This window comes from Miscanthus floridulus, chromosome 17 (genome assembly GCF_019320115.1).
Source record: "Miscanthus floridulus cultivar M001 chromosome 17, ASM1932011v1, whole genome shotgun sequence".
Classification (NCBI taxonomy): Eukaryota; Viridiplantae; Streptophyta; class Magnoliopsida; order Poales; family Poaceae; genus Miscanthus; species Miscanthus floridulus.
The window spans coordinates 36,773,410-36,787,861 of NC_089596.1; the positions used below are offsets into that span (position 1 = coordinate 36,773,410).

At 45.9% G+C, this 14,452-nt stretch overlaps 2 protein-coding genes across 9 annotated transcripts; one reads left to right on the forward strand and one right to left on the reverse strand.

Moving 5' to 3' along the window:
- Window positions 1-346: 346 nt before the first annotated feature.
- Window positions 347-11,866, reverse strand: LOC136517178 (zinc finger BED domain-containing protein RICESLEEPER 1-like). 8 transcript variants are annotated; one of them, XM_066510708.1, is made up of 6 exons: window positions 11,304-11,866; window positions 11,066-11,150; window positions 10,610-10,717; window positions 6,417-6,602; window positions 2,623-2,918; window positions 347-2,136 (listed from the first exon to the last, which is right to left on the reverse strand). In XM_066510708.1, the coding sequence occupies exons 4-6, from the start codon at window positions 6,485-6,487 to the stop codon at window positions 821-823; spliced, it is 1,683 nt and encodes a 560-aa protein (XP_066366805.1). In that variant the 5' UTR covers window positions 6,488-6,602; window positions 10,610-10,717; window positions 11,066-11,150; window positions 11,304-11,866; the 3' UTR covers window positions 347-820. The 8 variants fall into 8 exon arrangements, with proteins under 8 accessions (XP_066366805.1, XP_066366800.1, XP_066366799.1 ...); XM_066510703.1 differs by having other exon boundaries at window positions 347-2,918; window positions 11,066-11,147; XM_066510702.1 differs by having other exon boundaries at window positions 347-2,918.
- Window positions 11,867-12,144: 278 nt separating this feature from the next.
- Window positions 12,145-13,099, forward strand: LOC136517179 (lachrymatory-factor synthase-like). Its single transcript, XM_066510710.1, has one exon. It carries the CDS (start codon window positions 12,345-12,347, stop codon window positions 12,870-12,872), a length of 528 nt encoding a protein of 175 aa, XP_066366807.1. The 5' UTR covers window positions 12,145-12,344; the 3' UTR covers window positions 12,873-13,099.
- Window positions 13,100-14,452: the final 1,353 nt, after the last annotated feature.

Here is a 14,452-nt window from a genome sequence, read left to right on the forward strand (position 1 = left end):
GATCTATACTTGGCCATCGGGCCGGCCCGGCTCGGCACGGCACGGGCACGGGCCAGGCACGGCCCGGAGGATGTCGGGCCGGCACGGCACGCCGTGCCTCCCGTGCCGTGCCGCTGCAGGCCTCGTGCCTGGCCAGCAGCCCAGAACACGGCCTGTGGGCCTAAATCCGTGCCGTGCCGGCCTGCTAGGCACGGCCAAATCACCAGGCCGTGCCAGCCCGAGGCCCGTATGGTTCAAAACACATCAAAAATTTCATCTCAACAAGAAGTATTCAAATTTGAAGTATTTTTTTCCCAGAAGAGCTTCAAACAAAAACCAAAACCATACACAGACTGACAGACACAGAGAACAACTGAACAAGAGGAAATTAAAAGGATAACTGAGCTGTGTGCAATGCTGCCTCATTAAAAACCTTTCTGGGTAAAACTCACCCTTGTGAGAAACCCCAGAAAGGGAAAAAGAGTGCAGCACAGCTCTTATAAGTCTTAAACATGTTCAAAGGTTTACATGATACATCAGACATCACAGATACATATCAAAAACAAGTCTCACTGTCTCAATCTCAACTCTCAACTCAAGAACCACCAGAAGCCACAGATGCAGATGTGCTAGCAGAAGGAGCCCCAGAACCAGAAGTAGATGCATCTTCATCAAGATAGAGATGCTCGAAGGAGTCTACCAGTTCTTGGTTGTCAACATCATGCTGCAGTCTTCTTTCACCCAACTCCCAATCTTTTATGCAAGCAAGCATCTCCACATGTTCAGGCAATAGTCGACGGCGCCGCTCCTCAAGTATTCTTCCTGTCAAGCTGAAACAAGATTATGAAGACACTGTTGAAACTGAAACTGACATAATGTCTCTAGCTATGATAGAAAGCACTGGATATGTTAGCTTATGGTCACGCCACCAGAGAAGTAGATCAAAGTCATCCTCATATGCAGTGACATTGTCACTGTCCAGATAAGCAGATAGCTCACAAGCAGCAGCAGAAGTAGATAAAGAAGGACTGGGAGCAGAGGCAGGGGAAGGTCCAACAACACCAGATGCTCCAGGGCCTCCAAAAATTCTTCCCCATGCCTGCTTCCTCTTACCTGTGATGTTTGCAGGATGTGCAGCCCTCCTTTGAGACCTAGCTGCACCAAACTTTTCTTCATACTTGTTAAACAACTTGAAAATTTCAATTTTCACAATACCATAATAAGAACTGTAGTCAAAACCAGTTTTTTGTTGCATTATGGTAAGAACATTAAATAAACCTCTCAATTTACCTCTAGGATCAAGAATGAATGCAAATGAATACAGTAGAGGTATGTCCTTCCAGTATTTTAGGTATTTAAGCTTCATAGGATAGACAATAGAAAACAGATTCTGATCATTTGAACTTTCATGCAAATGAGTTATAATATCTAGCAGATGGTGTAGAATAAGTGGACTAGTTGGATAGTAAACACCAAAAAGAGTGACTGTGGAGTCATAAAAAACTTCTAGGAATTCAAGTATTTTATCAGCAATATACCAGTGACTTGCAGTTAACAACGTTGAGCCATAGTTGGAATTAATGAAGACAGAAAAAACATCCTTATATGGAAGCAGGTGTTTAAGCATAAGATATGTAGCATTCCATCTAACATCCATATCCAAACCAAATTTTCTAGGTCTAACACCCTTAGCAATGCAAAAGTTCTTGAACAAAGCAATCCTTTGATTAGATGAATTCAAAAAGTTAATAGCAGTTCTGAAATCCTCAGTGTAAGGTTTGAACCTTTTTAAGCCAGATTTTACTATCAGATTAATAATATGGCAAGCACAACGTTGATGCACAAGATGATACTTAACCTTATTAGGATCTAAAGGTGTAGGTGCAGGTTCAGAACCCAGATAACCAGCAAACATAGGTGTCAATGTTTCCATAGCCTTAGCATTGGAAGAAGCATTGTCAAGAGTAACAGAGAACACTTTGTCAAGCAAACCAAATTCTTCAATCACACAAGCAACTTTTTCTGCAATATTCTCACCAGTATGTTTTACCTCAATCAAGCGGAGACCAATTACCTTTTTCTGCAACTCCCAGTCAGCAGACACATAGTGAGCAACAACACTGATATAGTCTTCCTTTGCATTACCAGACCAAATGTCTGATGTCAGACCAACAGAAGAAGCACCAGACAACACACAATTCTTAATTATATTACGTCGTTCATTAAAAAGTTTGCCAAGATCTCTAGTGGTGGTCTGTCTAGAGACCTTAACAAACCTAGGATTATGAGCTCTAACAATGTATTCTTCCCAAGCATCAGTCTCACCAATTCCTAAAGGCAGATCAAGCTTAGCAATCAAACGACATAATTCAGATCTAGCAACTTCAGGTTTATAATCCCAATTATAAACAGAACCATCAGGATTGTATGAAAGCCTAGATTGAACCCTAGCACATTGATTAGTTTTAATCCTACATGATTTTTGGTGCCTTTTTAAGTGACCAGTGCCAGCAGCAGATCTAGCAGACAAGGTAGATTTGCACATCTTACAAACAGCCTTGGTGCAAATTCTAGAACCATTAATAACCTCATAGATCTCCTCAAAATCAGCCCACACAGGCGATTTGCGCTTACTAGTGTTACCTGTTCCAGCAACTGAAGGAGCAGAGCCGTTGGAGTTCGCAGTCGCCGTCGCCCCTTCGCCACCGTCCGCGTCCACATCGATCGGAGCAGCAGAGCCGTCCCCAAGATCGATACCGAACAACGCAGCAGCGTCGGCTCGAGTGTCGTCGTCGTTCTCGCCCTCTGGGGCCAGGCCAATCGGCAGGAGGCCATCCTCGTCGGCCATGGCCGCCTCTCCAGCCCCGTTCCTCGACGGTGCGGGTGGCCGCCTTGCACGCTCTAAGCCGCAGCTAGAAGACGATGCATCGGCTACCGACCTGCGAAACAATGGAAGAAGACATCAGAAGCATACATTGAAAGAGAAGACGAAACAATAGAAAAAGACTTTATTAGAACATGGTTAGGGTTAGGGTTAGGGTTAGGGTTAGGGTTTCACCTGCGCAGCCGGAGCCCGGTGCCGGAGAAGACGACGAGAGAGAAGACGACACTCAGTCAGCAACGACGACGGACGGTGGAGGAGGGACAAACAGAGACAACCAACTCACATAATCAACGAGATCTAGAGGGGAGATAGAGAGAGGGAGAAGGGAGAGGCGGAGAGGGAACAGGGAGGGGATCAGGTAGGAGAAGTAGGGAGCTGCTCGCCGGCGACAGGCGGACCGTCGAGGTCACCTCACCGGAGTCGGGGATGACGGAGACCGTGAGAGCCGAGAGCGAGGCGAGGCCATGAAATGAGCAAGGGTTCGGGGTGTGAGAGCCGCCGCGGCCGCGGCGTGCGCTTATATATGAGGAGGGGGGGAGGCGTCGAGGTCACCTCACCGGAGTCGGGGAGGATGGAGGCGAGACTGCGAGTGCAAGAGCCGAGAGCGAGGCGAGGCGAGAGAGACGAGAGCGAGCCAGCGAGGCGAGAGAGATGAGAAATGAGCTAGGGTTCAGGGTGTGAGAGGCGGCCGCGGCGTGCGGCTTATATATGAGGAGCGGGGGGAGGCGGGGATGGACGCTGGGCCAAGCAGCGAGCTGGGCCGCGGAGAGGCCGGGAGCGGGAGGGGAGGAGGCCAAGGCCAGCTGGCCAGGAGGGGGGTGGCCGGGCCGCTGCCGGGCCGGCTGTCTCAGGCCGGGCCGTGCCGTGCTGGCCCACGGGCCTGAGCAGCGGCCCAGGCACGGCCAGCTCTCTCGGGCCGGGCCAGCCCGGGCCCGCATGTCATCGGGCCGTGCCGTGCTCGTGTCGGGCTAAAAAAACGGGCTTCGTGCCGTGCCGTCGTGCCTCGTGCTGCATGGCCAAGTATAAGTGGATCCACACGCGCACACAAACAGCAACGCATCCAAGAGAGCCATACGGACGTTCATCACCAGACAGCAGCACTAATAATATATTAATATGTATAGCTGGGCCATCTAATCCACATCCTCATCTCAATCCTAATCCCAATCCCAATCAGCAACAAGATCGAATTGTGTCTCAAAAAAAAAAGACGAGATCGAATCGAAGCAATGTGGAGAGGCACCAGCAGCAGCCGGCATGCAGACTGCGGAGTAGCGACCAACCAGCAGCGGCCTCCTGCTCCTTGCCGGAGGCTCCTTGCTCGCGTCGCACCGCACGTGGCCTCCCTGCACCCTAGCTTGTTTGCACCGCCACGCCAGGCTGCTCCCAGCTCGTGCCTCCACACCAGGCCATTCCATGCTCCGAGATCCGCTGCGCGCTGGTCAGCCACATGGCCCCGTCGCTTGCGGGGTTAGGGTTTAGTGTGTGAGTGTGGATGAAAGGCAGAGACAGGAATGGGACGGAAATGACTGAATGCATGTGCTCTCTCCGTCTCAAAAATGTCATTCTCACTTCAAACACTTTTAACTTACTAAATATATATAAAAAATATTAACATCTATAGTACACATAATTAATGTCATTAGGTAGATCATTGAATATACTTTCATAATAAACTTATTTGGAGATATAAATGTTGCACGCATTTTCTACAAACCTAGACAAAGTTGAGAAAGTTTGACCTACACGCATCCCATAACGACTTCTATTTTGGCACAGAGGGAGTAGATGAGATTAGGGATGGACGTGGTGGGCTCTGTTCTTTGCTCTCCGTGGGGTCGCGCTTGGAGAGTGGAGCCCTGATGTCTTCGTCTGTTCGGTTTTAACGGTTTTTCGCTTCGGTTTGAGTAGAAAACCATAACTGAAGCCGAGAATCGGAACTCTAGAATACAAGAACTGAAGTCGAAGCAAAAAACAAAATAAACCGACTTTTCGGTTCGGTTCGGTTTGGTTTTCGTTTTATGATGAAAATCTGCCCTCACAAGATCAACTTATTGGTAGACAAGTGAAAAAAAATTGAAGTTTCTGGAATGTGAATCTCAGTGTCACAACTGAGTTTTCTGAAATGGATAGTCAATGGTCAAGACATTCTGTTAAAGATCATGGAAAATTCATTCAATCAATCTACCTCTGCTCATCTGTAGCTTGTTTCATATTAGTCCAAATTTAAAGCCAAACAAAGCATATGATTTTATGAAGCACATGTAGAAAACACAAAACAACATACATGTTTGAAACTAAATGGCTAAAGTAAGTGAATAAGGACCCAATGCAAAAACCCAAAAAGAGGAGGTAGCAACTAACCAACTAGTCAATGGTCAAGACATTCGGTTAAAAGATCATGAAATCCATTCAACCAACCTACCTCTGCTCATCTGTAGCTGTTTCATATTAGTCCAAACTTATAGCCAAACAAAGCATATCATTTTCTGAAGCACATGTAGCCGGTTGAAGTTGCCCTCGTTGTTTGCCGGCCGGTACTGGATTCTCTGCCAAAGCACCAGTTCAGGCACGGCGTACCAACAGGCCGCTCCTGGCTGTTGCAATGGAGCAGAACACTAGTGTTTCATCAGGATACCAAGACAATCAGACAACTAACTCTGGTAGGTGAATAACGAACAAAGCTGAACCTCTGAGCGCGGGGATTAATCTAATCTGATGAAGAACTGTTCCCCAAAGTGAACCAAACGCAGAGGAGGAAGAACTCAAGAACCTACAACCCCTGCTCATTAAGAGAACTTTCCAGCCAAAGAAGTAGCGGTAATCTTGGCCTAACAGCCTCAGTAACAAGGAGAAGAACCCCATCATCGAATTTGAGTGGTTCTTGCAAATTGAAAACAAAATTCGCATGGTCGTCGACAGATTTTATGAACACTTGTATGCCCAGATAAACGCGAGGAGTTGGAATCAGAGGGGACAGCGGGCTCACGGGAATGACACGTGGAAGTTCAGGTGGGTCCTGTCTCGGGAGATGACCTTGACCAACCAGCGCAGCACCGAGCTCAGGTGGTTGTATTCATAACTGTTTAGGTAACAACTTATCACTACAGCTTCTTATCATAACTTTTTTTTTGAGCTTTTCTAAATATTTCCGTAATTCTCTAATTTTGAAAAGTCACATAGTTATACTAACAACTTTTATGCATAACTTTTTATGGAACAACCTATCACAATAACTTCTCATCATAACTATTTTGACTTTCCTTTTTTAGGAAAAAAATCTTTCATAACTTTCCTCTTTTAGAAAGTTGCAAAATTATACACATAACTTATGTGCATAAATTTTTACGAGACAACTTGTGATCACTTCTTATTCTAAAGATAAGAAAATGGTTAGATTAATATGAAAACATATGAAAAAGCAAAGAAAAAATAAAAAAGAAGAAAAGAAAAAGAAAACAAAGAAATGAGAAAAGAAAGAAAGGAATAAAATGACACAAGAAGAAAAGTCAGAAAACCACTCACGGATGAAATGTCGATAAATTAGACTTACAATAGTAAATAGAGAGGACTTTGAGAGAAGATGTCAGATGCTCCGTCCACTTGCCTAGCAGGGCCCACCATGTGATTAGTGCCTAACGTTGTCGGTCACGCATATGGAAAGTGTTCACTGCGTTCGAATCACGCGAACGACCGCGGAAATGGAATTGGGTAACGTTGTGACTCGATTACACGTGGGCTGAAACAAACAAGAAACAATGGCATGTATTAACATCTGTAATCAAGTCGTGTTACATTTACCCAAAACCAAACGCTTATCTTAATTAGTCTCTTCCAAGCAAACCACCTTGCGACGTGCATGAGCATCGAGGCCCCGCACATTTCAGACCACGATGATGTTTTCTCTTTTCATCTCACATACCGTCCAGGAAGAAAGCGTTGATGGAAGCCCTACGCGAGACAGAAAATATCTCACATACCGTACAGTACCTAGTGGAGAATATCTCAGAAGCTTCGTTGTTACGTGTGGTCAGATGATGGTGTGGTGGCATGTAACGCCCCGACCCGGGAAGATGCAAAAAAAAAAAAAAAAAAATCGATCTAAAGTTAACAGCCTTTCAGCTTCAGGCTTTTACGCGGGCTCAGTTGTCCTCCAACTTCCGGTACAAAACTAAACTCTAGTGCTACAATGTTTCCGTGCTGCTACAGGACCTGAAACCTCCCGTGTCATGGATTCGGTCCAGCCCAACTGATCCAATGGGCTAGGCCCACATCATAGTAAACATGCGGGACGTTACATGGCCTCCATCTCTGGCTCCCATTCTCTGTCCCGGTTGCCGCCTTGCCGGTATTGTGAAAACACTACCCCAGCTCAGTTTTTTCCTGACGGACCGAAAACCGTCAGGAAAGGTCATCTGTGACGGTTACCGTCAGGGATAAGCCGTCAGCGGAAAAACGTCACGAAAAGTTGAGTTTCCCTGACGGAAAACTGTCACTGACTATTCACTGACGGCATAAACTGTCAGGAAAGATATACAACGTCGGTTTTCAATCTGCCGTCAGGGAAGATTTCCCCTGACAGCCGAGAAACGTCGGGGATACTTTTAGCTTTTCCCGTCGGTCAGAGAACTGTTAGCGAAATTTCAAACTTTCCCTGTCAGTGTAGCACCGTCAGGGATGAAATAACTTTCCCGTCGGTTCGCCAACTGTCAGCCATGAAATAAACTTTCCCGTCAGTGTCCAACCATCAGGGAAAATATTTCCAGTCATTTGGCTGGCAAAATCACTGATTATTTAGCCATTATTATTCTACTGTTCACAGCAACTAATCGGCCACTAAAAAATAATATTACAGCAACTGATGTAACCATTCATCCACGCTTAAGTAATAAATATTACATTCAATAATCTTATAACATCATTCAAGTTGTTCATGAATACAAAGCTTTATAATAATTAGTGCCTCCTAGTCATCCTTCAAGTTAGGGACCTAAAAGGGACAGCACAAGTTAAAAGTGCTAACTTACAATTAGATGCTATCCTCCCAACACAACTCTGGGATGTTATAGTGCAAGTATAAATCAGAAAATAACTTTGAACCAAATAAAAAGAAGGCGTACTTGAAGAAATCATCTATCTCTAGGATGTTAGTTAATATGTATAGGGCTGCTGCCTTGTATTGTTGTGTTGTGAGGTCACAGAAGCCTTGTGAGATGAAGCATCTACCAATATGTTCAAACAATTCAATGCCACAGCCTCTAACAGAAGTTGAGCCACCATCATCATATCTGTGTGTTCTATTTCGTATAGAATGTACTTTAGATCTAAAATACAGCGAAAGGAAGTTTGCGGCCTCTTCTAAGAGGTAAGCCTCAACAATGGATCCCTCAACTCGAGCCTTATTCCGGACTTTATTTTTAATGCGCATAATATACCTATATGTTAAATTCCATTTAGTAGATCTAGTAAGTACCATATATTAAATAGATGAAGAATAGTAGTTTTGGGTTCACCTCTCAAAAGGATACATCCATCGATACTGGACAGGGCCTCCTAATAATGCCTCATTAGAAAGATGAATTACTAGATGTTGCATTGGATTAAAGAAGCATGGGGGAATATCTTTTCTAATTTGCAGATAATGACAGCTATGTTCTCTTGCAGTGCCAATATTGACTCTCTGCCGATTTGTTTAGCACACAACTGTCTATAAAAATAACTTAGCTCAGCCAAACAGGTCCAAATATTATCAGGTAGAAACCCTCGGAATGCAACTGGAAGTAAGTGCTCAATAAAGATATGCAAGTCATGACTTTTCAAACCAAAAATCTTCTTTTGTAGTAGGTTAACCCCACGCCTAATATTAGCTGCATACCCATCTGGAAACTTAAGCTCTCGGAACCAATTTAGAATTTTGGGTTTGTCATTCTTATCTATGCAGTATGAAGCCCTTGGTCTCTGCCACTTGCCATTCTTTAGGTATAAATGAAGAGAAGGGCGGTTGCAAAGCAGTTCCAGGTCTTGTCTAGCTTTCACATTATCTTTAGTCTTATCTGAAATATCAAAACATGTGTTCTAAATGGCTTCAGCCACATTTTTTTCATTATGCATCACATCTATGTTGTGACGAAGAAGTAATTTACTGAAGTAAGGAAGCTGCCAAAAGCCACTTATATATGTCCAATTGTGTTCTTTGCCATATTTTTCTGGGTTATCAACCTGTCTGTACAACTGAGCCTTAACCTCCTCTCCAGTTAATTTCCTAGGGGGTCCTTCTTGAACTACCTTGCCCTTGCGAAATGCATTTGCTTCGTTTCGAAAGGGATGATCTATAGGAAGAAACCGCCTATGCCAGTCAAACCATGTAGCCTTAAGGCCTTTCTTTAAACGATATGCAATACTCTCACATAAACATTCTGGACATGCAAAAATCCCATGGGTGCTCCATCCAGCAAACATGCCATATGCAGGGAAATCATGTATAGACCATAAATATGCTGCTCTCATTGTAAATTTTTGCTTCACGGAAGCATCCCATGTCTCTACCCCAACCCACAGTTGTAACAATTCATCTACCAAAGGTTGAAGCAAGACACTTAGGTTTTTTCTAGGGTGTTCTGGTCCAGGGATGACCATAGCAAGGAATATATACTCAGGCTTCATACAAACACCAGGCGGAAGATTATAGGGAACCCAAAATACTGGCCAACAAGAGTAAGAGGTTGCATTCAATTTATATGGTGTAAATCCATCAGTTGCAAAACCAAGTCTTACATTCCTAGCATCATCTTTAAAGTTTGGGTAATCGGCATCAAATTGCTTCCATGCCTCTCCATGACATTGATGCAACATTTTACTAGAATTTGCTAGAGGAGTTTCTTTGTGTGAACGCATGAGTTTTGCTGTGCCCTCATGTAGATATAATCTTTGTAACCTCTCTATAATGGGCAGGTAGCGCAATACTTTACGGGGAACCTTATTTGATCCATCCTTATAGCGGGAGGTTCTGCATATGTCACACTTATCCTTATCCTTGTTATGTTTGTAGTACAGCATGCAATTTTTATAACAAACATCAATCTTATGGTATGGCATACCAAGGCCCTCTAGCAATTTTTTAGAACGGTAGAAGTCCTTAGGAATCTTACAATTAGGAGGGAGGAGTTCATGGAGGAGTTCCATAAAATCATCATAACATGCCGCTGAAAGATTGTACTGTGATTTAATGGCCAATAGACGAGCAACAACAGAGAGACTAGAGTGCAAGGTTTGCTCATGTACTTGCTGATCAGCACTAACAACCATTCTATAGAAGGCTTGGGCAAAAGCAGTTGGTGTTTCATCAATTAATGGTGGGTGCTCACCAGCTAAATCAACTAGCATAGAATCCATCCGATCTGTCTCACCAAATCCCACATTTTCTACTCCAAAACTAATCTCAAGATTGTGATTTCCCAGCCTCTCACCATGTGCTGTCCAAGTTTGGTAATTTTTCATGAACCCATTGTGGCACAAATGTAGCTCTATCCTAGGCCTTTTATGCCTGAAATAATTCCGGCACATGGAACAAGGGCACCTAACTGTATCAGACTCAACTAATTCAGGGATTGAGAAGGCATGATCCAAAAACTCTTTTGTTTTATCAACCCATTCATTTGATATACTACCACGCTTCCAACCACTATACATCCACCCACGATCTGCCATATCTTATTTGCCAACTTGAGCCAGAAGATAGGAGCTCACCAACTGCTAGCAGAGTCATAGTAGTTGTCCAAGACTTCGAGGCCAGCTCACAGACAGCAGACAGAACCAAATAAAGCAGCAACAGGCAACCAGATCACAGTGAGGAACCTGTTATCAATTTAGAAATAACACAAATTGCTTCAGTCAAACAAAATAAAAATTCATATACAACTAGTAATACAACACTAAAAGGCATAATAACAAATTTCTATCCAGCTAGTACACCATAACTAGTGAATCACAGTGCAAAATTAGAGCACCAAAAGAAAAGTTAGTCACTGAAATTTGTGTTATATCTAATTTTGCGCAAAATATAGATCACAATAGCTAGCAACCAAAGAGCAGCTAATTCACCACAGCAAGGCTAGCACAAATGAAGAACATATATGGTAGATAATGATTCGTGTAGGGAGAAAGGAAACCAAGAAGGAGAGGAGAGACAAGGCGTGGTCGGACCTTGCTGTTCGACACTAACAGGAGAGTTCTTCCAGATGGGGGTGCCAGAGTTGGTGTCCAGGTTGCTGCTGCTAGACGTCGGCTGCTGCAAGTACAAACAAGCCCCGAAGCGAGCAGTCCAAATGGGAGGCAAAACCAAATCAGATGAATCAATCAACAAACAAGATACAAATTTGATTTTCGATCTAAATAAGGCAAAATCGCTGGGGAAAGAAATCGAAATCCAAGTCGAGAGCACCTTGGGCCGTCGGACGGAGCTGCTGCCTGAGGCTTGGTCGCGGTGCTGGCTGGGGCCAATGGCATCGTGGATTGGGGCAGCGGGCGGCGCTGCTGGTTTTCGGGTGCTCGCCCGCGTCAGTCTCTAGGGTGCCGCCGCTGCCGGAGGCAGGTGCGGCGGGCAGCAATGGCGTGGTGGCTAGGCGGCGCCCGGTGCAGGAGGCTGGGCCATAGGAGGTTGTGCAGCGGCGGCGGCCTGTGCGGCGTTGGGGGGGCAGCGGCGCTGGATGGGGGCAGCGGCGGCTTCTGTGGTTGTGCGTGAGGAGAGAGAATTTGGGGGAGGGGAAAAGTAGAAGATAAGGCCACGGCAGTCAAAGCTGCCAGGGAGTTTGGCGGGGTGGGCAAATAATTTCCTCCATCCGCTCTCTCTGTTGGTGGGCCAGGGGGATCCGGGGAAGCGCGCTCATCCAATTTCTGGGCGCGAAAGGCATCAGGAAAGCGCGCGCGAGTGCAGTCGTTGCGTGCGAAAAGCACTACAGCATCTCCGTGACGGTGGCCCACCGACGGGAGACACCTCTCCGGACGGTTTTCTTGCCACGACAGGGATGCTTCAGTGCTACTGACGGAGAAGGCGGGGCCGAGGGGAAATGTCTGGATCGACGGGAGAAAATATGGCTGGGGTAGTGAAATATCTCAGAAGCTTCTTTGTTGCGTGTGGAGTGACATGGTAGTACCATATTGCCAAAAAAAGAAGAAGAAGAAGAAGAAGAATACTCGTAAATGACAGGGGCCGGGCACAGACCTCAGAGCCAGACCTAGTGCGCAGTAGGAGTACTAAATCTACACCGACCACGGAGAAACCGTCCAAACTGCAAGCCCAAGTCACACACATGCGACACGTCCCCCCTGTCTCATCCCCAACAGATTACCACTGCTTCTCCAACTCCCAACAGAAGACCACCCACCACGCCCGCACCACCATATACTTACTCCTCATCGACGCTAGCTAGCATTATCGCACAACAAGCGAGCGCAGGAGCTAGCTGAGGCGCGCGAAAGATTGATGGAGAAGGAGCCGGCGGCGGCACAGGAGCGGTGGCAAGGCACGGTGGAGGCCACTCTGCCGTCGACGCCAGCCTCCGCGGCGTGGCCGCACATCGCCAGCTTCTGCGCGCTGCACCGGTACCTCCCGAGCATCGACGTGTGCGAGCTCGCGGAGGGGGAGGACGGCCGGCCCGGGTGCGTCCGCTACGTGGCCTCGCTCGCGCCGGGCACCACCACCGGGGAGGTCGGCATCTGGGCGCGGGAGAAGTTGCTGGAGATCGACCACGACGCCCGCCGGCTCGCGTACGCCGTCGTCGGCAGCAGCATGGGGCTCGGCAGCTACGTCGCCACTATGAGCATCGTCGTCGGTGACCAGGAGGAGGAGGCAAAGGAGCCGGGGTGCAGGCTGGTCTGGGCGTTCGAGTGCGAGCCCGTGCAGGGGTGGACCCGGGACGGGCTCCTCGGCTACCTCGACGGCGGCGTCAAGGCCATCGCCGCGCGGATGGAGGAAGCCCATGCCGCCAGTGCCGTCGTCGTCGCTGCTTGACAACTCCACCTGCGGGAGGAATCTCAACAGCCGCCAGATGCATTTCTGCATTGATTATTATATTACCTCGTCAAACTAGTTAATGCATTGTTAATCGCAACGATTGCCACTAGCTAGCTAGCTTGCTTGCTTGTCTGTCTCTCCTTCATTGTCTACCGGATTTGTATGTCGCGTCGTGTCAGAATGTCAGCTGGTTAATGCATTGTTAATCGCAACGATTGCCACTAGCTAGCTTGCTTGCTTGTCTGTCTCTCCTTCATGAACGAAATTAACTTTGAAAGGGACTCTGTTGTTGGCTCCTGCTTGTTTTATTCTGGCGATGTCCATATCGTGGTTGGCACATGTCTACTCGCTCGGATGTGCAAAAGGCAGAAGATATTGTGATGAACATGGTTGAACAAGATGCACCATGTTCCAACCACGTGTGAGAACATTACTTCACCCTCGGATGCCTCATCTCGCGCGATTGAAAGGTTTTGTTCAATACGCTGAGCTGGAAGATGGCGCGCGATGTGCCGATTCATTTGCGACTACTGGACCACGGAAATCAAAGAGACTTGTTCAATTCTGATTGATGGGTCGACTTGCGTATATGTTCCCTTCCCACTTGCTGCAAGTATTGTCCAGCAGGCTATGAGAGGCAGAGCTACGTGAGAATCCGAACAAACATGTTACCGGCCGGACAATTTATTCGTTGGCACGTGCCGAGGCACGGAAGCACATGTCAAATTGGTCCATCGCCTGTTGAAAACAAACCGGAGAAGAAGCACATAGCTGATGTAATAAGCTGAATTATTTGCTCGACGGCAATTCGTACTTTCTCCAGACATGAAGATAAAGCCTCTATGATTTGGAATTCCTTCAAGGATCGGTTGGGTAAGAGTGAGTTCAACAGTATCTTGTTTGATCTTAACCAATACTTCTCACCTCAGATGGTTTTTTCTCAACTCAACTAGTTGAGCCTTTTGAAAAGACTGAAATTGATCAAGTTGTTAAGTTGCTGCCTTCTGACAAAGCCCCGGGGCCAGATGGTTTTAACACCGATTTCATAAAAAGAAGTGTTGGCCAATAATCTGTGATGACTTTTACATTCTTTGTCAAGCTTTTTATGATGAGAATATTTGTTTACAGAGTATCAATGGATCTCTTATCACTTGAATACCCAAGAAGGATGATGCTGAAATAGTTTCAGATTATAGACCTATCTCTCTTTTAAATAATTCTATCAAGATTATCACTAAGATTTTGGCCAACAGGTTGCAACTAGTCCTTCCAACTCTTATTCATAAAAACCAATATGGTTTCATCAAGCTCAGATGCATTCAAGATTGCCTAGCTTGGTCTCTTGAATATTTGAATATGTGCGACCTTCCTAAAAAAGAGTTGGTTATTCTAAAGCTTGACTTTGAAAAAGCTTTTGATAAAGTGGAACACCCTTTGATGCTTCAAATCATGGAAAAGGGTTGCCACCTAAGTGGATTAATTGGATGAAGATGGTTTTTGGGTCTGGTACTTCATCTGTCTTACTTAATGGGGTACCTGGTAAAGTTTTTCATTGCAAAAGAGGGGTAAGACAAGGT

Bases quoted from the DNA above. Each gene is read 5' to 3' on its own strand.
- LOC136517179 (XM_066510710.1), top strand. From the start codon at position 12,345: ATGGAGAAGGAGCCGGCGGCGGCACAGGAGCGGTGGCAAGGCACGGTG.
- LOC136517178 (XM_066510703.1), bottom strand. From the start codon at position 6,487: ATGGTGGGCCCTGCTAGGCAAGTGGACGGAGCATCTGACATCTTCTCT. The intron at 2,919-6,416 runs GTAAGTCTAATT...ATTGTTTCGCAG, and splicing joins AGTCCTCTCTATTTACTATT to GTCGGTAGCCGATGCATCGT.